Raw genomic sequence first — 27,805 nt, 5'->3', positions numbered from 1 at the left:
TTGACGTTTATGTCTGGCCCAGTCTCAGCAAGGATCGGGTTTCGGAGCACTACCAGTGTAACAATGGTGGAGGAAAATTTGCCAATACACACGTTCACCGAAATTCCGTCGCCGGAGATATTCTCTTCTCAGATTGAACCCAAAAACATCCCAGCGGTGACTTCTCTAATTGAGAAAATATACGCGTAGTAGTATACAAACACATACTACATGTGTGCGGATGTGCTCAGCAATTTTTTCTTTTTGTTTGGGTTTAGGTCTTCAAGGGATGCATAAAGCATTGGAAAGCTTTCTCAAAATGGAACCCGTCGGACGGTGGCCTAATATACTTGCAGGTTTCCTTTTCCGTTTCGTTGCTTTAAAATTATACTATTAAGTGACGCCTGATTCTGTATCATTAAGCTAAATAAATAAAGGATAGTTAAAATAAAATTAAATTTAGGAGGACTACTGGAAACACCAACTGTTTAGTGATGCCGCCTATGCACTGTAGGGCTGCCGGGTGTTGAGGTCTAGAATTTTCATATGATTGCTAATCACCGAAACTAAATTTGTGTGCCTTTGCAATTAGGTTTTGAAGTCTTAATATGAATTGCAAAAATACTTTCCACAATTTACTAGCAAAACTTTTGCTGCAAAACTATACTGCTGCAGTGTCACGACCCAAAATCACACTTAAGTGTCGTGATGGAACCTAGAGACTAGGTAAGTCTATCACACAACACATCAGATAAAATATAACAACTAATGTTAAATAAAACTGAGAAAATACCCAAAACATAGCCACTATGGTAATACAACCTAGGTTACTCAGACTCTTCAAAAATATTGTTGGGTGCATGTCAGATCCTTCAATTTTAGTGCATTTTTGGAGGATCCGACACGGGTGCGGCATCACTTTTGGAGAGTCCGAGCAACATAGAATACAACAATTACATCCCAAGACCCGATAATACACAATCATAAGCTCTATAAGAGGTACATAATAAGTCTCAAAATACAGTACTGTTTGGGATACAATAAACAACAGTAAGGAAACAATAGAAGGTGACTTCGAGGCCTGCGAGCGGAACAACAGGTATACCTTGAAGTCTTCACAACTCAGCTCAAACTCTAGCGAGCAGCACAATCCGAGGTACCTGGATCTGCACAAAGAATGTGCAGAAGCGTAGTATGAGTATACCATAGTCGGTACCCAGTAAGTATCAAGACTAACCTCGGTGGAGTAGTGTCGAGATTCAAGTCAAGACACTCACTAGTCAAATAACCTGTGCAAAAGAAATATCAAAGACTAGCAACGAGAAGAATAACAGGAGGCAATAACTGTAATTTTATCGGAACAAGTAATAGCAATTCAATACAGATAAGACTCAGTTTCAACAACAAGTCATCCAATAGAATCATACACATACGGCACCTCGTGCCCACATTATCAATCACCCTCGCATGACAAATACCTCGTGCCACATCATAAGTCATACCGCACGGCAAAGGCCTCGTGCCACAATATGAATCCAACTCCGTATTAGTTACCTATAACACGTTCCAGAGAACCATCAAGAATCAAATAAAGTAATGCATGGTAATAACTTTCTTTTTATTTCCAATCCATTACGCTACCAATAGAATATGAGATGACTCCACGTAAGTGAATCTATCTTGATAACCAAAACATCAAGTAATAAAAGAGGCATAGATTGACATGTTAGAAATCACACAACAAATCATGTATAAATGCATGACACACACAAAGAAGTCATAAGCACAAACAAGAATGCCCCTTTTTACCACCACACAAACATCATCAATAAATGCCCTCAGGCCATCACATATCATCCTCACATAGCCACCTTTATCTCACTGTTTGCGCAATAATAAAGTAAATGCCCGCCTTGTCTCGCCACACGCATTTTAAAAATCATCCCACCTTGTCTCGCCGCATGTGCAACCCCGATATAACCGACCTTATCTCGCCACATGTGCAATATCAACAATAACAATAGCACGACAGAAACCTCGTGCGAACACCCGAACAATCCGCCCGACAAGTCCACATGTGCCACAATTATAGCAACACAACATGCCAACAATTGTCATCAAGACATAAACTCACAATTTACCAACGCAGTGCACAAGGACAAATCAATAAGCAAACGTGGATGGGTGTACAACATATAATATGAATTCAGTTAACCCAATAGCGACAATCTCACCAATGCCCAACTTGGCTAATTAAGGAGATAGAATCCTAAAACATGATCTCTAGCATGGAACATAAACTCAAATAAACAACCAAAGTGAAAACACGTAATGCAAAGATCTCCCAAGCAATGCAAGGCAATAAGAGCAACCCTGGGTCAAATCCGGTCATAAATCACACATACGACTGTGTACGCACTCGTCACCTCGTGTACACGTCGTTTTCACATAACAAAAATAAGCAATTAACCCAAATCCTAAGGGATAATTCCCCTACACAAAGTTAGGCAGGATAGTTACCTCAATTAGGCCAGATCCTAAGGGATAATTCAATACTCTAAAAATGCTTTTCCTTTAAAATTCACCTCCACTCGGCTCAAATCTAACAAAAAATGATTTAATACTATTACAATGGAAGAGAAACCAATTTCGATTAATAAAGTTAAGATCTTTACACAATTTCCCAAAAGTCAACCCCAGGCTAGCCTGGTCAAAACTCTAGTCGAAGGGTAGATCTTGACTATCCATAACCCCACAAGTCCATATATATGTTTAGTTTTCAAATCCGATTCCAATTCGATTCTCAAATCTCGAATTTTTATTTTTTCAAAACATAGACAAAATTTCCCAAAATTTATCTTCAAATCTCTTGATTTAGATGTTGAAATTCATAAATAATCATGTTATATAATTAAAATTGAGTCAAAATCACTTACCCAATAGCTTTGTATGAAAATACAACAACAACAACAACCACCTAGTATAATCCCACTTAGTGGGGTATGGGGAGGGTAGTGTGTACGCAAACCTTACCCCTACCCTGGAGTAGAGAGGTTGTTTCCAAATAGACCCCCGACATCCTTTCCTCCAATAACTTCCCACCTTGCTCTTGGGGAGACTCGAACTCACAACCTCTTGGTTGGAAGTGGATGTTGCTTACCATCAGAGCAACCCCTCTTGTCTAGCTTTGTATGAAAATCTCCATCTAAAATCGTCTCCCACTGAGTATAGGGCTCAAAATGTGATAAAATGAGACCAAGTCCCGAAATTCCTCTATTTTGTTCAGTTGCAGAAGTCGCAAATGCATTTGTGAACCTTCACAAATGCGACCAAAGGATTGCAATTGCGCTGCCTGACAAGCCAAGGGAATGTCGCAAATGCGACTCAGACATCGCATTTGCGAAGTCTGCCCAGGTCGTAAAAGCGACCAGAATGTCGCAAAAGCGACCGGCCTAGACAATGATCCACCTTTGCAATTGCGATCAAGGCATCGCATTTGCGACACCTGACACCCCCGCCCTCTTCGCAATTGTGAACTGGTGTTCGCAATTGTGATAACCGCAGCACCATCACACCAACAGTTCTCAACCATGTCCAAACCAATCCGAAACTCGCCCGAGCCCCCGGGGCTCTATACCAAACATTCGCACAAGTCTAAAAATATCATATGAACTCGCTCGCGAGTTCGAAACACCAAAATAACATCCGAAACCACGAATCAGACACCAAAACACATAGAATTCACAATGAAACTCAAGAATCGCTAAAATCACAGCCAAGCGTCTGATTCCTACCAAACCAACTCGGAATGATACCAAATTTTGCACACATGTTCCAAATGACAAAACAGACCTATTATAAGTATCGAAACCAAAATCCGAACCCGGTAGCCATAAAGTCAACTTATGGTCAAACTTGGGAAATTTCTAAACCTTCAAATTGCTAGCTTTCGGCAAAAAGAGCCAATTCAACCTAGGAACCTCCGAATCCACTTTCGGACATACGCCTAAGTCCAAAATCACCATACAAACCTATTGGAACCATCAGAACACCGTTCCGGGGACGTTCTCATAAAAGTCAAACCTCGGTCAACTCTTCCAACTTAAAGCTTCCAAATTGAGAGTTTCTCTTCCAAATAAACCTCGAACCTCACGAACACCGAAACCAACCATACACACAAGTCGTGGTACATCATATGAAGCTACTCAAGACCTCAAACCACCGAATGGAACACTAAAGCTTAGAACGACCGGTCGGTTCGTTACATACAGGAGGTGGATATCTCCTCGCTTGCCTCTTTACGCATGAAAGACAGCTAACTTATATTCACCTTCCTTTCCATCAGGTTCTTGCAATTAGGAACCTTAGATGTTTAAATTAATCCATTGTTTTTGTTATGCAAGAATTGTTGTAGCAAGCTTGAATAAGAACAATATTAAATTGAGGAAGTGATTACAAGAAGCATAGAGACAGACTTCAAAGGCATTTTTGAACAATTATTGCTGGAAGAGCGAGATAAATGAAATAGAAATAAATATTTCATTTGCATTTTAGAAGACTTTTTCTGTGCTATTTGTTATCAGATTTCTAGTCTAGGTTTTGCTTCTTTGTCTAAGAGATTCTTACTTAGGAGTCCTCACTGCTTCGTTTCTCTATCGGCTATTAGGATGATGGGGACGATAGAGAGTCCTCTAGGCAGGTCCGATCCTTGCGTCCTTGTATTTTGATTGTTCTTACCGAGCTAGTGAATCTAGGATCTTTCATTTTCTTTTGCAATATTCTTTTTTGGACATGCTAGATGCCTCGTATGTACAATAAGTCAGTAGAAAGAATGTTCTTAGTCACACTCTGTTTATCCTGAAAGGTAATCACCTGAATTTCCACATTATCAAAAAAGAGGGTAATAACTTGAAATAGTCATTCTTCCTTGTAGATTCATGAAGTAGATGCTGGTGATGCTTACAATTACTCTGACAGGGTTTAAAACTTTTACATACACATTTTATATGACTTTAACTGGATTACATGCTAACACAGTTTTGGTACAAGACAGTAAAATTATAATCATGTGAATGAAAAGTAGTACTTGACTATTTGTGAAATTCATATACTCCATATTCATTTTAAAGACAATAGTAACGATGTGTTCTCTCTGGAACTTTCATTTACTTATACTTGACTGTAGGAACGCGTAGGTTCAGTAGTCGTGGAAGCTATGCGGTCCAGATCTGCACCCGTCTTTTATGGTGATATTAGAGGCCATGAAAGGGTAACTTGTTCGTTTTTGAGATATTTGAAGAGCATGAAATGCAAACTCTGTACTCTTGAATGATTTGGTTCAGCTGACCCTTTAACTTATATCACCCTCCATTTCAGGTCCCATTGCAATTCTCTACCTTTATCGAATATTGCTTGTGCCTATTGGAAAATAGGGATGGAAGGCGAGATGCTTTTCTGGAATCTCAGAAGCATAGTCTTGCAGTATCTGACACTGATCAAGCTTTACTTTTTGGAGAAGCTCCTCAGCAATTTTATTTAGCACAGGTGGCAATTTCATTGGCGATAGGAGTGGTCTCATTGCTTTCTTTCTAGTGGAATGCGACTAATACTGGATAAATCTTTTCTTGTTCAGGTACCAATTTTGAATTTTGAGAACAAGGAACACAAGCAACTGGAGTGCCTTGGAGAAGATATTCAAACGGTGTGAGAATGACTGCATTCCCTCTGCCTGATTACCCCTTGCTTTCTGGGCGCAGAATTTCGACTTGATTGACATTTAAACCTCTGCCTTGCAGCCTGTACCTTTGGAGACCAAAAGCCTGGCTTCTGTTAATTTGTGGATGAACAACATGAAGTCTAGATCTAGCACACACTACGATCCGCACCACAACCTCTTATGCATAGTATCTGGGTGCAAGGAAGGTTAGACATATCTGTATTTTAATGGAAAAAACTTCCTTCTCATGCTATGGAACTCTCTTGTGGGTGGTTGCTGGAAGCAATTCCAACATTGTACATTTAGAGGGACCAGAACAACAGTGGACAAAGAAAATTGTATATCGTTCTGAGTATTCTGTTCCTTTTGTCTGTTTGTCTCTCTCTCTTGAACGTTGATGCTTGGGAAGGAAACAGATTAGCTACGTCAGTTTAGTTCTTGGTGGCATAATTTTGTGCCACCTTTAAAGGGCAACCCGGTACACGAAGCATCTCGTATTCACGCAGGGTCTGGGGAAGGGCTGCACTGCAAGGGGTGTGATGTAGGAAGTCTTCCCTGATGCAAGCATCAGTGGCTGATTCCATTGCTCGTACCCATGAGCTATAGGTCATACGGAGACAACTTTACCGTTGCTCCAAGGCTCCCCTTCTCATTCTGTGCCACCTTTGGTTTCTGGAAATCATAGATTGTTATTTCAAAGAAGAAAATGAAGAAAAGAGGAAGATAATGGGATTTTACTATTTATCCAAAATAAAGGATTACATCTGGCTATTTGTTCTCACCTGCTAGGTACATGTAGTAGTAAGAGCTACCACAATTGTCCGTTTTAATAGATCTGGTTTCAATTCTAAGGCCTGAGCCCTGGTGCAACCCAATTACAACAGGAAAGTGTTCTGGGTCTCCTCCCACCGTCCTAACCCATGTCTTAGCTCTATCATATATGTCCTTAATGACCTTAGCACCTCTAGCCTCCAAACATCTCCATAGAACCTCCCTGGAGACTTTTTCATATTCTTTTTCTAGGTCATTGAACACCTTATGCAAGTCCGTCTTCCTCTCCCAATATTGTTCCGCCAATTTCCTTACCAGGTGAATGGCTTCCGTAGTCGATTGCCACAACATGAATCCGAACTGGTTCTCGAAAATAGGCACCTTCCTTCTTACCCTTACCTCTACCAACTTCTACCAAATTTTCAGTGTTCTTTAGCAGCTTGTACCCCTATATGTGTTGCAATTCTGGATATCACCCTTGTTCTCGTAAAATGGAAGTATCGTGCTCCACCTTCATTCTTCGGACATCTTGTTCGTCCTAACAATTCCCTGGTTGATAACCCTATAGTTGTTGCAATTTTGGATATCACCATTGTTATTGTGCAACAGAATCATCGTACTCCATCTCCATTTCGGACATCTTCTTCGTCCTAAAAATGACATTAAACAACCCAGTAAGCCACACCAAGGCTGCCTTGCTCACGTTTTTCCAAAATTTCACCGGGATTTCGTCTGGCCTAGTAGCTCCCCCTGCTCATCTTACGCATAGCCCCCTCAACTTCCCTAACCCTATATGCCTACATTACCCAAAATTTTGACGACTCTCGAAGTGCTCCAAATCACCCAACACAATGTTCCTGTCCCCTTCCTAGTTCAAGAGTTTATGGAAGTATGTTTGCCATCTTCGTCTAATATGTGCCTCTTCTGCCAATACTTGACTTTCCTCGTCTTTGATGCACTTTACTTGATCCAGGTCATGGGTCTTCCTCTCTCTCATCTTGGCTAATCTGTACAACTTCTTGTCCCCACCTTTGTACCCAAGTTTTCCATACAAACGTTTAAACGCTGCAGTCTTAGTGCTGTAATCGCTAACTTCGCCTCCTTCTTAGCCTTTTTGTACCATTCCCTATTTGTCCCATTTTATACCGGTCTTAGCTCGTTTTTGTACCGGTCTTAGGCCACTTTATTTGCCTTGGCGATGGATGTTCTGACGCAACACATCCAAGGAGAGGTTCCACGATACTATTTGCAGATGACATAGTACAGACTAACGAGATGCGAGGCGGTGTTAAATGCGATGCTAGAGATTTGGAGACAGTCCCTGGAGTAAAAAGGTTTCCAGTTGAGCAGGACCAAAATAGAATACTCGGAGTGCAAACTCAGTGACGTAATTAATGAAACAGACGTGGCCGTGAGGCTTGATTCACAAGTCATCCCCAAAAGAGGAAGTTTCAAATACCTTGGGTTAGTAATCCAATGTAATGGGAAGATTAACAAGGATGTCACACATCGTATTGGAGGCGGGTGGATGAAGTGGAGGCTCGCATCCGATATTTTGCGTGATAAGAATTTGCCACCAAGACTTAAGGTAAGTTCTACAGAGATGGTTAGATCGACTATGCTGTATGGGGCAGACTGTTGGGTAGTTGACGAATCCCATGTCCAGAAAATGAAAGTGGCAGAAATGAGGATGTTGAGATGGATGTGTGGGCATACTGAGAGAGATAAGATTTGGAATAAAGATATCCAGGACAAGTGGGAGTGGCCCCCGGTAAAGGACAAGATGCGGGAAGTGAGGCTAAGATGGTTTGGGCATGTGAAGAGGAGAGACACAAATGCCTCAGTAAGAAGGTGCGAGAGGTTGGCCTTGGTGAATCTGGGGAGAGGTAGAGGTAGGCCAAAGAAGTATTGCGGAGAGGTGATTAGGCAGAACATGGCGCAACTCCAGCTTACCGAGGACATGACCTTTGATAGGAGGGTGTGGAGATCGAAAACTAGGGTAGAAGGTTAGTAGGTAGTCGAGAGTATTTCTTTTCCATACCAGTAGTATTAATGTTATTCTTGTATCCTTTGATTCTTAGTTTTCTATTACTATATGTTGCCACTTTCGCTCCGGCTATCTTCTTATCTTGTATTTTCTGATTCATAAATTTCTATTACTACATGTTGTCTCTTTCACTCCGGTAATCTTATTATCTTGCTGTTATTATTGCTTGCTGCTACTACTTCTTTTTCACATTTCCTTGAGCTGAGTATCTATCGGAAACATCCTCTCTACCTTCACAAAGTAGGGATAAGGTCTGCGTACACACTGCCCTTACACTGGGTCTTTTGTTGTTGTTGTTGTTGTTGGCTATTATCTCTACAAAATAAAGGATACATGTGGCCTTTTTTTCTGGCCTACTAGGTACAATTGCTAGCCGGAGCTACCACAGTTATCAGTTTTCAATTCATCCGGTTATTGTCCATTAGCAATGAATGATTTTTTATCTCTTTCTGTTTACATATCAACTGCAGTCAACTATGCTGAAATATTCTCCATCCTGAAAATTTGTTGGCCTATTCAAACTTTCTCAAAACTTTTATTTGGTTGGCAGTTACTTTATGGCCCCCTTCTGCAACTCCATACTTATATCCACTACCTCTGTATGGGGAGGCTTCAAACCACAGGTATTTCATCCTATATGTAATTTAGACGTATTTTTTCAGCTCTTTTCGTTTATGGTTAGGCAGAAATTGGATAGTTCAGGCACATAATATGTTGTCCTCTTTTATTCTTTGTTTCCTTGCAGCTCTGTTACTTTAGAAGAACCGAACCTTTCAGTCTACCCAAGGGCAGCATGCCTAAATGGCTTTTCACAGAAGGTTGTTCTTCATGCTGGTGATGCCCTGTTCATTCCCGAAGGATGGTAAGATATTACCCTGTTTTATTTCTTGCTAAAACATGCATAATATGTTTGTTTTCCTCCTTTTCCCCTTCTTTCTAAACATTGTAAACCTCATTTCTCTGGATGTGGATTATCTCATAAAAAAAGTGTTTCATGCTATATGGTCTTTACTGGTCTAGAGAAGAAAATATTCCACTACGCAAAGTCCCCCGGCATAAGTTGTGAGAGAAAATTGGAACTTTTGAATTGCTCGTACAGAAAATGTACAATTTTGACACAATTCACCAGATAATAACTTTTGTTATGTATGCGTCAATTCTAAATTACTCATTTTCGATAATCTTCTGTTTGCATCAGCTGCAAGTGTCGCGTACTGCTTCCATGAATTTCTGTTTGCATCAGCTGCACGTGTCGTGTACTGCTTCCATGAATTTCTGTTTGTCTGCATGTTCTAAGGTTCCAATTCGTTTAGTTTGTACCCATGTATTCTGTCAAAAGAATTGAGAATATCAATTCTGCTATGTGATTGAAACTTAGTACTGGAGTAGTAATTCTATTGGAGTGCCCTTTAACAAAAGCATAAGTAGCACAGAATTTTCTTCCTTGCTTATCTGCATGTTCTGTATATAAATCCAACAGTTATATCTGGATTTCTTTTTGACTACTGGTGGATGCCGTTGATTTTAATTTTAGAATGAATTTATTTTTCACAGAATATGTATATTGGGTTTTGTTTACTCTATTTGTTGGAGATGGAAGCAATATGTACTGTAGGAAACCCTCCGACTTAATCATATGTCTTTCGATGTAGGTCACTAGATCTATCAACTCATTGAATGATGTGTATCCGCAGTGGCTCTGCTGTTATTTATAATTTTCTCCTTTCTTTTTGAATTATTGGATGTACCTAGTCATTAGTGTTGATGTTCTAGGTTTCATCAAGTGGATAGTGAAGCATTAACCATCGCTGTTAATTTCTGGTGGCGGTCCATGACAATATCTGGCATGTTGGAGCATATGGATGCATATTATCTGCGTAGAATACTAAAAAGGTAGTTTTGTCTATCTCGTCTTTTAGATTGATCAGATTTATTGTTGGCTCTTCTGTGGTGTTCATGAAGAAATATTTGACTAATAATTTTGCTCATTGGTGCTCTTCCACCTCTCCACTGGCAATGCAAGATTGATTGATAAGGAAATGGTTAGTTATCCTATATCTCCATTCATCATTTTTTAATTACGTGAAAAATCTCATTTAAAAGTTTAAGCTGTTAGTGAAAGAGAACACTTATTTATATTGGTCTTCGTCATGTCATTTCATGTGGGACATGGATTATTTTGCTTTGGCCTAAGCACATGGAAATTCATTGATAATGGATACGATAAAACTCATTCATTGTTAAATTCGTTGCTGGGACCTTTGCCTGTATTTATACCATATTAAATTGTGGGAAGTACATCATCTAAAAGTTTGAGCTGTTAAACAGGAAATTTCTTATTTCCTTATAATAGCTCAACTGTTGACTTTCACTTGACTAGGCCCTCTGGTAGAAGGTGCCTACAGAAACACCTTGCTGTTTCAAAAGTAGACTATTTTTGGCCTTCACCTCTAACTCATCAAACGGAGTCCTTGTTGGTTCATCCTCCATGTAAACTGATATGTTTCATGCAACATTTCTTTGACTCGATCCTGCACCCTAGAGATTCATCTCATTTTGTACAATCTGTCTCACTTGCATTTGTTAATTGGGTCATGATGTGTCTCAGCTGGCTTCTGTGGGATGTATTTCTTTTTAATCCCTTACTTATCCACCACATTTTTTCCCTTGCACGTCATTCTTTTCTTAATTAAGTTGGGTACGGTTGCCACAAATTTACCTTTCATTAAAAAAATTAGGTAGGGTTGCGACCTCTTTACATTTGCCTTCCTTTCTTGCATTTGATCTCTCCTTCTCTGCATTTTCTTGTTTCTTTTTGTCAGCAATCGGCTTCTTTTCCTCCTCTTCTTATTCTTCATTATTCTTTTGCTTGGTTTTGTATGTTCTCAATATGGCCTCGAAGATGACATGCAATTTTTTAACTGTCCCCTTTAGTGGGTTTTGACTCGTGAAATTCCTCCTAATTTCCTCCTTTTGGCTTTTCCCATGAGAACTTGCCGATGAGGGTAAGCTTACAATCTTTTGCAATCTTGACGAAGTAGTCCTGATCTGAAAAGGAATACGGCAGGTTTACCCATATGTGTTCCCTTTTTATTTCAATTGGGCTGAGATTTGAGCTTCATGGCAGATTTGCCTTGACCATTGCAGAAAAGGGCTACGGGGCTTCACCGTTGTCTGAACAGGTCTGGTAGGTGGTCAGAGCACTGTGTTCTTGTTTTGTTGTTAGGTGACAGTCAATTTTTTTTTTGGGGGGGTGGGGGAGGTGGGTGGGATGGAGAGGCTGGGTTGCTTTGTGCTACTGAATTTTTTTGACTGAAGCTGGGTCTGTTGATTTCGAGATGCTTTTAGCTGGTATGATGGGTTGGATTGGTCGGAAATGGCTGGGTGGAGCTGGAGGGTTCGTTGAAGGCTATGTGACCCGGGTTTGCTAGGTGTCATCCATGTGTTAACTACGTGTCTGAGTACATGGAGGAGAGTTAATGTCTATAAGGATTTGGTTTGTTGAGTTGGAGGCGAAACGCAAAAATGGTCCACTTTTAGAACGGTGATGGTGTTTTTGTTGACAACTTCAAATGGAGGGCCTAGTTGAGCGACAATCTAATAGTTGATGGGTAAATTTGAACCTTTTCCCTTATAATAATCATTTTAATAGCCAGTTTCAAGATGCTTCTGTGCTTCATTTGTGGGATGGAAATCAGTGATTCTGTCCTTTCAGGATCAGATGAATCATATATGTTTAGCATTGACATCCGTTCATGTTCAGCTATTGGGTTGTCATGAAAAAGATAGAGTACATAGATTGTCAGATTAAACAGGTTCAAATTGAGAAGTACTCAATAATTTAAACCTTTCATTGGCTTTGATTCCAATGACCAGATGTTGGTCAAACAAAGGAATAAATAAAACCAGAACTCTGGTTGGTATTTTGGTGATTAAGACTTCAAAGAATTGGTCAAACATTAAAGATCCATCTGGTTATATATGAAATGTGTAATGCATGGAGTATGGGATAAACAAAAGAAAGCTTTGATGAGTTGATGGAAGACAGTAGAGGGGTGACTTGGGAGATCATGACAGACAATAGTCTGTAAAACTGTATGTTGAGTATTGACGTTGTAAGAAAATTGTCATTGATTAGCCCACGGCGATGAAAAAACCTTATCAAAAATATAAAAAAATAAGGAAAAGAAAATTGACATTGGGGTCTAAACTCAATCTAAAAAGTTATCTCATGAGGCAAGGGCAAGATCATATAAAGTCAGTATAAGCGATACCCTTAACAACGTGGGACTGTAATACCCTATCACACTTCCAGGGTTGGACATCTAGAGTGTGTGTAACATATCATGGGAACTCAACATTGGCTAACCAAACATGAGGGATGACTGTGGCTCTGATACCATGTTAGCTAGCTCATGAGATAGAAAGTGTCCAAAATCGTATGTAGAGATTAAAACCAATATCTTCAACTGCTGTGGGACTCTAATATACACCAAGAAATTTTCAAGTGAGGAAGACCTGTTTGGTAACATTTGAATGCAGTTGGTGATGATGGAGGAGGTAAGACTATGATTTAGATGGATTAAGGAAAGTAGTTCTTTCAACTTGTTTTGACTTGTGATAAAGCACTATTGTTTTATCCTGAGAAAAAGCTGTTTTTCTTAGCAAACTTGAGGTTGTACTTTTAATTGGACTGAATTGTTAAACATCAATGCAGAGATCGATTTACCATGTTGTTGGATAATAAGTATACACATGATTTTTTCATTTCTCCCTCTTTTGTGACCAGGGCAGAATAAGATGCTGCATTTTCCTTCAAGTAGTATGGATAAAACTATGACTTGTACGACTTCCCAGCCTAATGATGCATACAGAGGTAATCATTTTCTCTATTTGTTAGTTTTGAATATTAACTTTTGCACATTTTCACTTCTGGGGTCTTCTTAATACCTATATAGGAGAAAAACTGACATGTATATAGGCCAGTCGTGTGCTCTAAGTACTGTAATTCTATTCTCTAGATCATGGAGAACAGAGAATCAGCACGAATTGTGGCAACGGAAGTTCAAATGATGAGCTTAGGTCAAAAGTGATGCTGCAAGATTTGGAGCCATGTGCATCACAGTCTCTAAATGAACTTATTTCTTTGGTCCATGACTGTCTCAATCCTAGCAAGCCGACGGGATTGGAGTATACAGATAATTCATCTGCTAAGGAGAATGATGAGACGAATAAAAGAGAAGAGGACTTGTGTAGCATCAACGATGATCCAGTTACTAATCTTATTTTGACTCTTCATCCACTTACAATCCAGAGTGTCTTTCTTGCAATGGCGGTGAGTTCATTTTTAACCATTTTGATGAATCTTGGTTATCTTGGGCCCATATTATTATTCTTAACTTCTTCTCTTTCCTTTCAGCTTTACTTTTTTTTCTGTTTCCTCTGCATCTTTTAGTTCTCAAAGGAGATTGCATACACTATAGTCCAACTGGATAAAACAAAAAGGTTGAGAAACTGTCCTGCTTCTTTGGGGGTGAAAAGTGTGGTTGGGGTGGGTGGGTGGGCTTGTAAGTAGAAACATCATATTGGCAGATATATGATCATTGGTTATTTGATTTATACCATGTTTTTCCTGATAAATTGTGATTCAATATTTTTAAGGATGCAATAGCATCCAATGCTATAATTTAAGTTCTGTTGGACATTTTTTATACAAGCTTATTACTTCCGTGTTTGTAGGGTGGAAACCAGTGTGTAGGCATGTTAAAATTATTGGATTCAAATTCAATAAATAACTTGGATTATATTTTAAATATACTAATCCAAATAAATATTATGGGATATTATAATTGAACTAATTATACAAGTCCAATATATATGGATTAAATAAATAAGTCTTAATCCATTGAGCTAGCCCATTTAATTGGGCTAAAGTGATGAGCCCACTTCATTAAGCCCAAGATTTTATCTTCCTAGAGGCCCAAATTGACGCCCACGTGTCAAATGACATGGTGCCAAGTCAAATGGAAGGACCAATAGGATTGTGACACGTGTCAAAATGACAAGGCATGCCAAGTCACACTAAAAGGCTAATGAAATCGCGCCACGTGTGCAAGTGACATGTTCTGGCCAATCAAATGCGGCCATGACACACTTCAATTTGATTGGTCGGAAAGAGTTTGTTCTTATATAACTCTTCCCCCCACAATTATAAATAGGGGTCTTCATAACCCAGAAAAAGGACACCAGAAGTTATAACAAGAAGCAAGAGAAAGCTCGTGGATCAAACACCGCAAATTTCTCTACAAGTTTCAAGCTTCAAGCAATCAAGTTCAAGAAATCAAGTTCAAGCTCAAGAACGAAGAACAAATCAAGTTCAAGCTCAAGAACGAAGAACAAATCAAGTTCAAGCTCAAGAACGAAGAACAAATCAAGGTCAAGTTCAAGCGATCAAGCTAAAGCTCAAGAACAAGATCATCATTCGTGGCAACAAATACATATTCAAGATCAAACTCAAAGGCCCTTGAATTTATTTACTATTGAAAAGAAGAATCAGAGGATTCATAGAGATTGTACACTCAAATATTCGAAATCAAATACTACGATTGTTGCGATATTTTCGGTCTTGATTTTATTTTCTCAAACCAAATTTATTGTCTACAAATTCTGGCACGCCCAGTGGGACAATCTCTACCTCTCATCTCAACCTTTCAATCACCAAAGTTCAAGAACATTGAAATGGCTTCAAAGAAAATCAACTCCGGTTCAACTTCCACCAAGGCTGCTAACTCCAGGTTCTATAATGATTTCGGTAACATCCTCGATGTTACCTTTGGAAGCTTTGGACCAGTTACGAGGAGCAAAGCAAGCTCTTTAGGACAACAGGCACCCCAAGAGCCGTCCGCATCAACCCCTGTTTTCAGATCTTCATCCTCAAAAGGAGCAAAATCTTCCACAAACGCATCTGAAGGAGGAAGCGATGTTGCTGAAAAGATCAAGAAAACTCTTGCTCTGCTTGACCTCTCCGGATCCAAGCCACTCTGCTATGATGGAAGATGATGATGCTTCAAGTGGTGGATCCTACTTACACCGCATAACGTGAGCCAATCAAGGATAAATCTGTGTGAAAATCCATGCTACTCTCCATCGTCCACGACAATCATGCAAGCCATGGTGACAAACACTTCATTTATAGAGGAGCAATTGGCAAACTTGACAGAAGCAATCGCTGGCTTGACCAAATGCATGCAAAATCAAGAGGCTAGAATTGACAAGCTAACAGACAGGGTGGGAATCTTGATGGAAGAAGAATCCACCCATGCACCCGGCAAGCTTCCAGAGGTTCTAGAGAGTGACTCTCCCTCGAGACAAACAACATCCACTAAGGCTATCCCTGTCTCATCTGAAGGGATGATTCCAATCGATCAATTGAAGGAGTTCATTGAAGGAACCATTAAGAACAAATATGAAGTTGCTGTCAAATCCTCCCTTACATATGCAAAGCCGTACACTGCAAGGGTCGATATGTTGAAGATGCCTGCTGGCTATCAACCTCCGAAGTTTCAACAGTTTGATGGTAAAGGTAACCCAAAGCAACATGTTGTGCACTTCGTGGAGACGTGCAATAATGCTGGGACTTATGGAGATTACCTCATCAAGCAGTTTGTCCGCTCGCTAAAAGGAAATGCTTTTGACTGGTACACGGACCTCGAGGCTGGATCTATCGATAGCTGGGATCAACTAGAGCAAGAGTTCCTCAATTGCTTTTATAGTACGAGATGTACTGTGAGTATAATAGAACTTACAAATACTCGTCAACGAAAGGGGGAACCAGTTATCGACTTTATCAATCGGTGGAGGAATTCAAGCCTCAACTGCAAAGACATGCTTAGTAAAGCTTCGGGCATAGAAATGTGCATCCAAGACATGCATTGGGGATTGCGCTACATCTTGCAAGGTATCAAGCCTGGCACATTCGAAGAACTTGCAACTCGTGCCCATGACATGGAATTGAGCATGGCCTCCGCTGGAAATGAAAGGCTGCCCATCTATGAACCTCGCAAATGGAATGACAAGCAAGAAGTCAGGAAGTGGGGCAAGTTCGTACCCAAGTCTGAAAGCAAAGAAGCTATGAATGTCAACATGTCACCTATGAAGTTCACGACGAAGGTGAGCAAGAAGCAGAGTATGAAATCCACTTCTTTTCACGATAAGCCAAGTGGAAAGTTGACTCTAAAAGAAATGCAAGAGAAAGAATACCCACTTCTAGATTCCGATGTGCCAGCTATCTTTGAAGAACTCCTTGAGTTAAATCTCATTGAGCTTCCAGAGATGAAGCGGCCAAATGAAGTTGGGAAAACAAATGACCCAAACTACTGCAAATATCACCGACTTGTAAGCCACCCTCTGGAGAAGTGCTTTGTCTTCAAGGCTAAAGTCATGGATTTGGCTCGCGAAAAGAAGATCGTGCTTGAAGATGAGAAAGCAAGCGCAGACCAAGTTTCTATCACCTTTGGCTCATTCAATCTAGAGGAGTTATGCAGTTTAAAAGGAATCAAAAATGAAGAATTACCGTAGAACAACAAAGTTGAAGACGACCAACCTGATAATGATGAAGGTTGGACGTTGGTGATTCGTCGTAGGCGCCACAAAAGGAGCCCACGAAAAGAATCAGTCGAACAACCAACAAGGAAGATGATGGTAAAAAGACCAATGAAAAAGAATACAGTTAGGCATTTGAAGAAAGCAAAAGTGGAGACGCACCACCCTCAAAAGCCATGACATCCAGTGACCTTGGAGTTCTTACCAAGTTGGTTCCGCACGAAGATTTCCCATGAGGGCATTGATGCCTCTTGTTGCCATGCTGACAAAGGGGAAGAAAAGAGTGATGACCTACCGTTGGCGCCATCTTCGGAAAAACCCATCGAGTCCACTCCTCAAGAAGTTAATGCTTGTGAGGAAAAGGTCACGTTCACAAATGACGATCTTTTGCTAGGTGACACTCCTCATAACCGCCCATTGTACCTGGTTGGCTATATGCGCGGCGAAAGGGTAAATCGAATTTTGGTTGATGGAGGATCCTCAGTGAATATTTTGCCAATACATACTGTGAAAGAACTTGGTATTCCCATGAACGAACTCTCAGAAAGTCGTGTGATGATCCAAGAATTCAACCAAGGGGGGCAAAGAGCCATAGGCGCGATCAGGCTGGGAATCACTATTGAAGATATGCAATCAAGTGCATGGTTGCATGTGATCGACGCGAAAACTTCATACAATGTTTTGCTTGGGAGGCCTTGGATACATGAGAATAAAGTAGTTCCATCTACCTACCATCAATGTTTAAAATACTACGAGGGTGAAGTCGAGAAGACGGTAGTTGCTGATGATGAGCCATTCACCGAGGCTGAGTCACACTTCGCCGATGCAAAGTTCTACTTGAAGAACTGCGTTGTGAAGGAGTTGAAAGCTGATGATGGCATGAAAAGCAAGAATAAAGAGCCCTCAACTAAAAGAGAAATGTGACTACTGGTGAAGCCAAAGCTGTTAGTAAGGAGGTACAACCCAATGCGAGTAAATCTTATAGAGGGAATATTACGTCTTATGGCAAGAAAGTAAGTCCGGCGCTCCAATATGTCCCTAAAAGGAAGAAAAGACGAAGGTGAACCATCTAATCGCCAAGCTAACATGCTAAAGGAGTTAACTCTTTCGGTTAAACGAATTAAGGCAGTAAAGTCGTCCTCAATGCTGCTTGCAGGGTTTGTAGCCCAAAATCGTTTGCAGAATGTAGCACTCCCTACAAAGCGAACAGATGAAGGTTTTGACCCTAACGCTTACAAGCTATTTGCAAAAGCTGGATACGATCCCAATGAGCCGTCAAAGTTAGGGAAGCTCCTATCAGAAGCTGCAACGAGGCAACCACGTGAAGGTTTGGGATACAAGCAACCGTCACCAGTGCGCATCTCAATAAGAAGGGCGAGCAACAATTATATCACTGTAGAAGATGAATCAGCCGCTTCTAACAAGCCTTCTGTCTTTGATCGACTTGGAAAATCACCTGTGAGGACCTCCGTGTTTGAAAGATTGGGTCCACTAAAGAAGGGGAACAAGTTCCGGAGAAATTCTCAAAGCATAAGGACACCCGCTTCACCCAAAATCCATGAGATCTCTAAGGGTTTCCAAAGTTTGGTTCCTTCTAGAATGAGGCGACAAACAAAACTTGTTGTTTCATGTAAAGAAGTACCAAAGGTAAAGCCATATACTGTGGTCTATACTAAGGAACGTGATGAAGACGAAGAAAGTGTGGGTTCTTCGTATCATGTTACTGTACAAGTCGAGAATGGCATTCCATCTTCAATGGAAGATAATGCGGAATTGGAGGATGTTTCACCGTGTTATCACATATCCTTCAATGATGGAGACCCTCAAGAAGATGAAGATGTGAAAGATGCTCCACCTGAACTTGAAGAAGGAGTGAAGACGACAGTTGATGCCTTAAAAGAAGTTAACCTTGGCACCGATGAAGGACCAAGACCCACCTACCTAAGTGCTTTACTAGAAGCTGATAAAGAGAGCACTTATATTGAGTTACTCAAAGAGTTCAGGGATGTCTTTGCTTGGAGTTACAAAGAGATGCCTGGCTTGGACTTGAAAGTAGCAGTCCATCACCTTGCAGTAAAAAATGGTGCTCTTCCTGTTAAACAAGCTCAAAGGCGTTTTAGGCCAGACTTGGTTCCCTTGATTGAAACCGAAGTTAACAAACTCATCGAAGCTGGCTTTATTCGCGAAGTTAAATACCCAACATGAGTTTCAAGTATAGTCCCTGTATGGAAGAAGAATGGCCAGATTCGAGTGTGCATTGACTTTAGAGATCTCAACAATGCATGTCCGAAAGATGAATTTCCGCTTCCTATTCCAGAGCTGATGATCGATGCTACTACTGGTTACGAGGTGATGTCTTTCATGGACGGTTCGTCGGGCTATAACCAAATACGCATGACACCAAAAGATGAAGAGCTTACTGCATTCCGTACCCCAAAGGGTATTTATTGCTACAAGGTAATGCCTTTTGGCTTGAAGAACGCGGGTGCTACTTACCAAAGGACTATGCAGAATATTTTCGACGATCTTCTCCACAAGAATGTCGAATGCTATGTTGACGACTTGGTGGTGAAATCAAGAGAGAAGGGCGACCACATGAAAGATTTGAGGATGGTATTTGAATTGCTCCGGAGATACCAACTTAGGATGAACCCATTGAAATGTGCCTTTCGAGTTACTTCTGGAAAGTTCCTTGGTTTCATTGTCAGATATCGAGGGATCGAAATTGATCAAGCCAAAGTGGATGCCATTTTGAAAATGCCTGAGCCTCGAGATATCCATGAATTGAAAAGTCTGCAAGGAAAGCTAGCATACCTTAGAAGATTCATATCAAACCTGGCTGGGAGGTGCCAACCATTTAGTCGCCTCATGAAGAAAGGCGTTCCTTTCAAGTGGGACCAGGCTTGTAGCAATGCCTTCGAAAGTATCAAAACCTGCTTGATGAAGCCTCTAGTTTTAACAGCTCCTATACCTGGAAAGCCATTGATACTATACATTGCGGCGCAGGAAAGGTCTATTGGAGCACTGTTGGCCCAAGAAAATAGTAAGGGGAAAGAAAACTCTCTTTACTACTTGAGCAGGATGATGATACCTAACAAGTTGAATTATTCGCCAATTGAAAAGTTGTGTTTGGCGCTAGTCTTCTCAATTCAAAAGTTGAAGCACTACTTTCAAGCTCATGTTGTCCGTCTTGTTTCTAAAGCAAATCCCATCAAGTTCGTGATGTCAAAAACCTGTTCTTAGTGATCGACTAGCGAGATGGTACCTCCAATTTCAACAATTCGAGATTTTGTACATCCCTCAAAAGGCTGTAAAAGGGCAAACATTGGCAGACTTCTTGGCAGATCATCCGATACCTGAGGATTGGGAGCTAACTGATGAGTTACCTGATGAGGACGCAATGGTCGTTGAAGTTCAACCTCCATGGAAGATGTACTTTGATGGTGCTGCGCATCGTGGGGGAGCCGGGGCTGGCGTAGTATTTGTCACTCCCCAAGGTGAAGTCTTACCCTACTCCTTCACCTTGACACAACTCTGTTCCAACAATGTTGCTGAGTATCAAGCATTAATACTTGGGCTTGAAATGGCCGTTGATATGAAGCAATTGCAACTACAAGTCTTTGGTGACTCCCAGTTAGTGGTCAATCAACTTTTGGGTAACGAGGTCAAAAAGCCTGAACTACGCCCATATCATGATTACGCTAAAAAGTTGATGGGGTGGCTCGGGGATGTGACTATTCAACATGTGCCAAGGAAAAAAAATAAGAAGGCTGATGCTTTAGCTGCTCTAGCTTCATCATTGCCCTGCCTGACCAAGCGCAAGTTACCGTCTGCTAAAAATGGGTAGTACCGCCGCTAAATGAGGCTGAAGGTGAAGAAAACGAACTCAAGCATCTTGTTGCTGTTTCTGAAGTTGAGAAAGAAGAATGGCGACAACCCATTATCGACTACTTATGCTATGGGATACTTCCAGAAAATCTGAGGAGAAGGACTGAAATCCGTCGTCGCGCACCTCACTTCCTTTACTACAAGGATACTCTATACAGAAGGTCGTTCGAGGGAGTACTCTTGCGATGCCTAGGAGAAGAAGAAGCGCTCCAAGCTTTGCAAGAGGCACATTCTGGGGTATATGGGTCACACCAGTCTGGACCAAAACTCCACTTCCATATAAAAAAGGATGGGATATTATTGACCAACGATGGTAAAAGATTGCTTGGACTACGCCCGAAGATGCAAGGCTTGTCAATTCCATGCGAATTTTATTCATCAACCTCCTGAAGTGTTGCACCCAACTGTTGCATCCTGGCCATTTGACGCTTGGGGATTGGATGTTGTTGGACCACTGCCAAAGTCCTTTGGTGGCCACCTATACATCTTGGCTGCAACTGACTACTTCTCAAAATAGGTTGAAGCGGTTGCTCTTAAGGAGGTAAAGAAGGAAAATGTTGCAAGTTTCATCCGAGTAAACATCATCTATCGCTTTGGCATTCCCCGTTACATAATAACGGATAATGGCAAGCCGTTCGACAATAGGTTGATGAACAAGATTTGTGAGCTCTTTGGTTTCAAGTAACGTAACTCTTCGATGTACAATGCTGCCGCCAATGGTCTAGCCGAGGCATTCAACAAGACTCTATGCAACTTGTTAAAGAAAGTCGTCTCCAAATCCAAACGAGATTGGAATGACCGTATGGAAGAAGCTCTATGGGCATATAGGACGACTCACCGCACGCCAACACAGGCGGCTCCTTATTCACTCGTTTATGGAGTCGAAGCCGTCTTGCCACTTGAGCGTCAAATACCTTCGTTACGACTGGCTATTCAAGAAGGGATCACCGATGAAGAAAATGCTCGACTTCGATTAGCAGAGTTGGAAGCTCTTGATGAAAAGAGATTGGAAGCTCAACAGAGTCTTGAATGTTATCAAGCTCGATTATCTCGCGCCTTCAATAAAAGAGTTCGCCCGAGATCCTTTCAAGTAGGAGATCAAATCCTTGCCGTGCGAAGACCCATAATTACTTCCCATAAACCTGTAGGGAAGTTCACTTCAAAATAGGATGGGCCATATGTCGTACAAGAAGCTTACTCAAGTGGGGCTTACGAGTTGGTTGATGAAGATGGCATGAGAATCGGCCCTATCAATGACAAGTTTTAAAGAAGTATTATCCTTGAAGCTGCAACGCTCTTTGACACACAAGCCTAAACTGCATGTTGCTACACTTCTGGCCCGCATGAGTCTAAACTATGTACGACCCCTACAAAAAAAAAATGAGTCCGCTAGGTTGAAAACTTCGAAAGAGGCGGCCTAGGCAAAAGTTAGGACATAAAAAAAATCACCTGTTTTGAACTACGGTAATACTTGATCCTCTTCACCGAGGTACGTAGACAGCTTAGAGTTTCATTCTGAGTTCAGTCGCATGATTTCAAAAGATATGTAGTGCCCGAATTGTTGTCCGAGTGAAGTATGAAAGGAATGTAAAATCAAGCTGAAACGCCATCCTCCTGTTGAACTTTGGATCCCATTTGATTTGATGGGGGCAAGTTGCTATGGTAAAATGGTGTCTTCACTGAAATGAAGACAATATTTGCATCAAAGTCCGGGGATACGCTATATCTTCATGTTCGCATAACCTTCAAGTTTCTTAGTCTTCATATCCGCTCACTGCCCTAAAAAAAGGGAAGAGTAACAATCGCAGTCTTGAAAGAGAGCATAGATAAGTAAAAAAGAATCGCCTCAGATATAAAAAAAAATGGGGGGGGGGGATGTCTGTGTCGGACTTCTTTTAACTGTTTTCGTTACGAACTTTTAAAAGTGTTCGTCTTGAACTTTTAAAGACATCCGAATTTTAACGGTTTTCGTTGCGAACTTTTAAAGGTGTTCGCCTCAAACTTTTAAAGGCATCCGAATTTTTAAAGGTTTCCATGGCGAACTTTTAAAGGTGTTCGTCTCGAACTTTTTATGGTGTTCATCTCGAACTTTTAAAGGCATCCGAATTTTTAAGGTTTTCGTTTCGAACTTTTAAAAGGCGTATATTTCAAACTTTTAAAGGTGCTTGTGAAGGTGCTCGTGACGAACTTTAAAGAGTCCCCATTGCCGACTTTTAAAGATTTCTACCATGAATTATTAAGAGTCTTCATTACAAACTTTTAAAGGTCTTCGCCACAAATTTTAAAGGTCTTCATCGCAGAATTTTATGGGATTCGCCGCAAATTTTAAAGGTCTTCATCGCGTGCTTTTAAAGGTCTTCACCAGAACTTCTAAAGGTCTTCAGTGTGAAATTTTAAAAATCTCGGCCACGAGCTATTAAGGATCTTTTACGCGAGCTTTTAACGGTCTTCGCCACAAATTTTAAAGGTCTTAATCGCAGTCTTTTATGGGCTTCACCGCAAATTTTAAAGGTCTTCATCGCGTGCTTTTAAAGGTTTTCACCAGAACTTTTAAAGGTCTTCACTATGAACTTTTAAAGATCTTGACCACGAGCTTTTAAGGATCTTTGCACGAACTTTTAGGGGTCTTTGCCGCAAAATTTAAAGGTATTCATCGCGAACTTTTAAAGGTCTTCGTTGTGAACTTTTAGAGATCTCGACCACGAGTCGCCCCAAATTTTAAAGGTCTTCACCATGAACTTTTAAAGGGCTCCACCGTGAACTTTTAAAGGTCTTCACCGCGAACTTTTAAAGTTCTTGACCACGAGCTTTTAAGGATCATTGCGCGAACTTTTAAAGGTCTTCACCGCAAATTTTAAAAATCTTCATCACGAACTTTTAAAGGCCTTCGTCTCGAACTTATAAAGGACTTCGTAGTTTGAAGAAGTTACGTCTAAAAAGAAAAAAAAAGACAACAGGTAACACAGGGAAGAAAAGCACAAGAAAAGAAGAAGAATTACCTTCGCGTCAATGCTTCCAATTCGTCAAAAGTAAACTCAAGTGGCTTGCGAAGACTGCGAATTGATGCTCAACAATTATGAGCACATGGGTTTATAAAAGATGGCAGGGAAGATTTATTCTCGATGTGGGATCAACTGTTAAGGCGACTGGAATTCGTTCCAAACACAAAAACGGAGTGAGTAATTGGAAACAAAAAAGGATATCTTTGCCTCCTAAGAGTCGAATAGTCACGACAGTGTTCTTATTAGAGACAAAAAGGGAGTGCTTTGCCAGGAGAAGATGGCAAACCAAGTTCCATAAGGATTACAAAGCCATGTGAGGGAGTGCAATGTGATCTTGGAATTTAAATTTTATACTAGCTTTTACATTCCTTGTGTTTGAGGCATATAACAATGATATTTGAAATATAAAGTTCAAATACTTTAATATTTCATATGATTAATTCAAGCCAGTTCAAGTATACTAATATGGATACTTCAAGCCTGGTCTTCAAAAGTTTAGACACCCCGACGAGTCTTGAAGTAGGGGGCATTTGTAGGCATGTAAAAATTATTGGATTCAAATTCAATTAATAACTTGGATTATATTTTAAATATACTAATCCAAATAAATATTATGGGATATTATAATTGAACTAATTATATAAGTCCAATATATATGGATTAAATAAATAAGTCTTAATCCATTGAGCTAGCCCATTTAATTGGGCTAAAATGATGTGCCCACTTCATTAAACCCAAGATTTTATCTTTCTAGAGGCCCAAATTGACGCCCACGTGTCAAATGACATGGTGCCAAGTCAAATGGAAAGGCCAATAGGATTGTGACACGTGTCAAAAATGACAAGGCATGCCAAGTCACACTAAAAGACTAATGAAATCGCGCCACAGGTGCAATTGACATGTTTTGGCCAATCAAATGCGGTCATGGCACACTTCAATTTGATTGGTCGGAAAGAGTTTGTTCTTATCATAACTCTTTCCCCCACAATTATAAATAGGGGTCTTCATAACCCAGAAAAAGGACACCAGAAGTTATAACAAGAAGCAAGAGAGAGCTCGTGGATCAAACACCGCAAATTTCTCTACAAGTTTCAAGCTTCAAGCAATCAAGTTCAAGAAATCAAGTTCAAGCTCAAGAACGAAGAACAAATCAAGTTCAAGCTCAAGAACGAAGAACAAATCAAGTTCAGCTCAAGAACGAAGAACAAATCAAGGTCAAGTTCAAGCGATCAAGCTAAAGCTCAAGAACAAGATCATCGTTCGTGGCAACAAATACATATTCAAGTTCAAGCTCAAAGGCCCTTGAATTTATTTACTATTGAAAAGAAGAATCAGAGGATTCATAGAGATTGTACACTCAAATATTCGAAATCAAATACTACGATTGTTGCGATATTTTCGGTCTTGATTTTATTTTCTCGAACCAAATTTATTGTCTACAGAGTGTATTAGCATTCTTAAAATCAAAATAGGTAGAATCCGTATTTAGCTATACTGGACAAGTATTTCCTGCTAATATTTAAGTGAGTGAGCCTTATCCTTCAAATGCTTTAGCATCTTGGAGGCTGGACAAACTTTTGGAGTATGTGATTTGTTTTCTCATGGTTTGTTTTTATCTTCCTCCTTTTTTTCCCTGAGACCACCTTGTTTTTTGTAGAGTCAGCTGCTGTTTTATTAAGGCTTTCTCCATGCATTATTCATCCCAATCCTTTCAGCTCTCCGTGGTATTTTCCTTCCCCTTTCATTGCTTTAATGAAGCTAAATTCTCATTTTCAGAACAATTTTCCAAGAACACTGGAGGCCTTAGTACTGCATGTACTTACTCCTGTTGGATCAGAGATCCTCACTCGAAAATTTGAAGAGATGGATCAGCTAATTTCAGGAGAAGACCAGTATGTTTTGTCTGCATGCATTTCTGTGGACTAGAAAATTTCTATTGCTCCTAACGTCCCAGTTTCCTGTGATGTGTACAGGAACGAATTCTACCGGATCTTTTATGGCGTGTTTGATGACCAGTCTGCCGCAATGGATGCACTTTTGAATGGCAAAGAGTTAGTTGCTCGTCAGGTGCGTCTTTTAGATCCTTAAGGTTAAATGCAACTTATCTGCTATTCAACTATTACATGCACAGTGTCACTTTTTATTATGCTGGTATCTGTATTTCCTGGTGAAAGGGAATGAAATTTATATTTATTGTTATTTTTGTTGCTCTTTCTCGATGATATGAATAAAATATCGTCGTTGTAACTGGTGGTAAAATCATTTGACGGATGACCAATCTACTTAATATCTGGACCAAAATGAGCGTGGCGCATCTGTCCAACCTTTTTGTTGCTTTGAGCAAGTTCTCAAGGGGTTGTACTAGGGTCCTCTGAGCTATTTAGTCTTTCAACATATAGCGTTCTCTGATGTTGATCAGTTAAAGTACAGGCTCTAAAATTGTTTGATCTGATTTGACCCTTTTCGTGTTTGTGATATTTATTTATGCACTCGTACATACTACATGAAGCAAAATGTCTTCTCTCTAGTGTCAACTTCATTTTTCTCTTAGTTGTATTAGTACGAGATGTCAATGGTTAATAATGGATTTACTTCAATTGAGTTCTCGTCATTAGTCCGTACTGGAGAATGAGAAAAACCAATATGACTTACCCTTGCTTATTATGACATTCAGGCATTTGAAAATGTGCTCGATCAGTACATGGGAATTAATCTTGATGGGCCAAAACCAGCAGCCAAATAGGTTACCAAGCACTTCAATGAGAATATCGGTCCCTCTCAAATTGGATTCACGCCAGAGTCCTTTCCTCATCCACCCTTTTCCTCTTCATTTGGTATCATGCTGCTGTAACCCTATATTACTGAGGTCCTTACAAAATTTAGCTGCCATTTATTGCGTGCTTTTGTAGATTCTGTGCAACAGAATTTCATATTGAAGTTCAGATTTTTCCTGTTTATATTGTATAATACCTAAAATATTTTGGATTAGAGAGTTGCGTTAATTTAGAAGTGATTCTTTTATTAATAGAAATTCTTGATATGACATTTTCTGCCTTTTCTTTCCACTCTGGTTGATTGTAAGATAATTTTATTTTTTTAGCGTGGGGGTTGGGTAGGAGAAGTTTTACAAAAGTTCAAGTTGCTTGAATGTAGCTAATTACCAATTCACTTGCGTCAGTGAGTTAACAAGCTTCAAAATATTGATTTTTGTGTCAGGTTAAAGCGAGTTTAAAGATAATAATGACCATGGATATTCTTTTTCAAATGATAGGTAAGGGCAATACTTTATTAGTAATCATTCTTGACATTTCTGTCCAGTTCATGTGAGAGTTGAGATGGGGCTCACTATGATTATCTAGAACTTTTTGTTTGGGTAATATTGGAGGAGCTAGTATAGCACACTACCTCCCTAGACCACGATTACACTGGGTTTGTTGTTATTGTATTGAAGAAGCTAGTATCTTTTCGACCCCAAAGCCAGGCAGTTAATGATATATACTACGTAGTTCTTTGCTCCCATGTTATTTTGGTTTCTTTAAATCTTTAGCAGTAATGCAAAAGAAAGTTATGGATCATGCAGATTCAGCGCTACTAAAGATCAAGTTGGAATTAGCCAAGAATATGTGAATTCTTTGGAAACATGCATGTCATAGGCCTTTACCTTTTGCATGGTACTTGAGGGTTCTCAAGGAAAAGAAGCACTTGCATGGGGATTCCAAGCTGAATGGAAAAGAAACTAAGGCATGGTAAAGAAAGTTTGGTAATTATTAGGTTTTGTAAGGGAGGACGAAAGGAATAAAA

At 40.1% G+C, this 27,805-nt stretch overlaps 1 protein-coding gene across 2 annotated transcripts; it reads left to right on the top strand.

Annotated features, from left to right (window-relative positions):
- On the top strand, positions 1 to 27,013 carry LOC104248901 (lysine-specific demethylase JMJ31). 2 transcript variants are annotated; one of them, XM_070155803.1, is made up of 15 exons: positions 1 to 156; positions 258 to 335; positions 5,165 to 5,248; positions 5,356 to 5,523; positions 5,612 to 5,680; positions 5,775 to 5,901; positions 9,064 to 9,136; positions 9,259 to 9,375; positions 10,287 to 10,406; positions 10,537 to 10,555; positions 13,308 to 13,389; positions 13,535 to 13,848; positions 25,781 to 25,896; positions 25,978 to 26,071; positions 26,679 to 27,013. In XM_070155803.1, exons 1-15 carry the CDS (start codon positions 10 to 12, stop codon positions 26,745 to 26,747), a joined length of 1,677 nt encoding a protein of 558 aa, XP_070011904.1. In that variant the 5' UTR covers positions 1 to 9; the 3' UTR covers positions 26,748 to 27,013. The 2 variants fall into 2 exon arrangements, with proteins under 2 accessions (XP_070011904.1, XP_070011905.1); XM_070155804.1 differs by lacking the exons at positions 25,781 to 25,896; positions 25,978 to 26,071; positions 26,679 to 27,013 and adding an exon at positions 25,662 to 25,768.
- The last annotated feature ends 792 nt before the right edge of the window (positions 27,014 to 27,805 follow it).

The sequence above is a fragment of the Nicotiana sylvestris genome, chromosome 9 (assembly GCF_000393655.2).
Source record: "Nicotiana sylvestris chromosome 9, ASM39365v2, whole genome shotgun sequence".
Lineage (NCBI taxonomy): Eukaryota > Viridiplantae > Streptophyta > Magnoliopsida > Solanales > Solanaceae > Nicotiana > Nicotiana sylvestris.
Note: the sequence above shows the minus strand (reverse complement) of the source record. Positions and strands in the feature narration are given on the sequence as shown.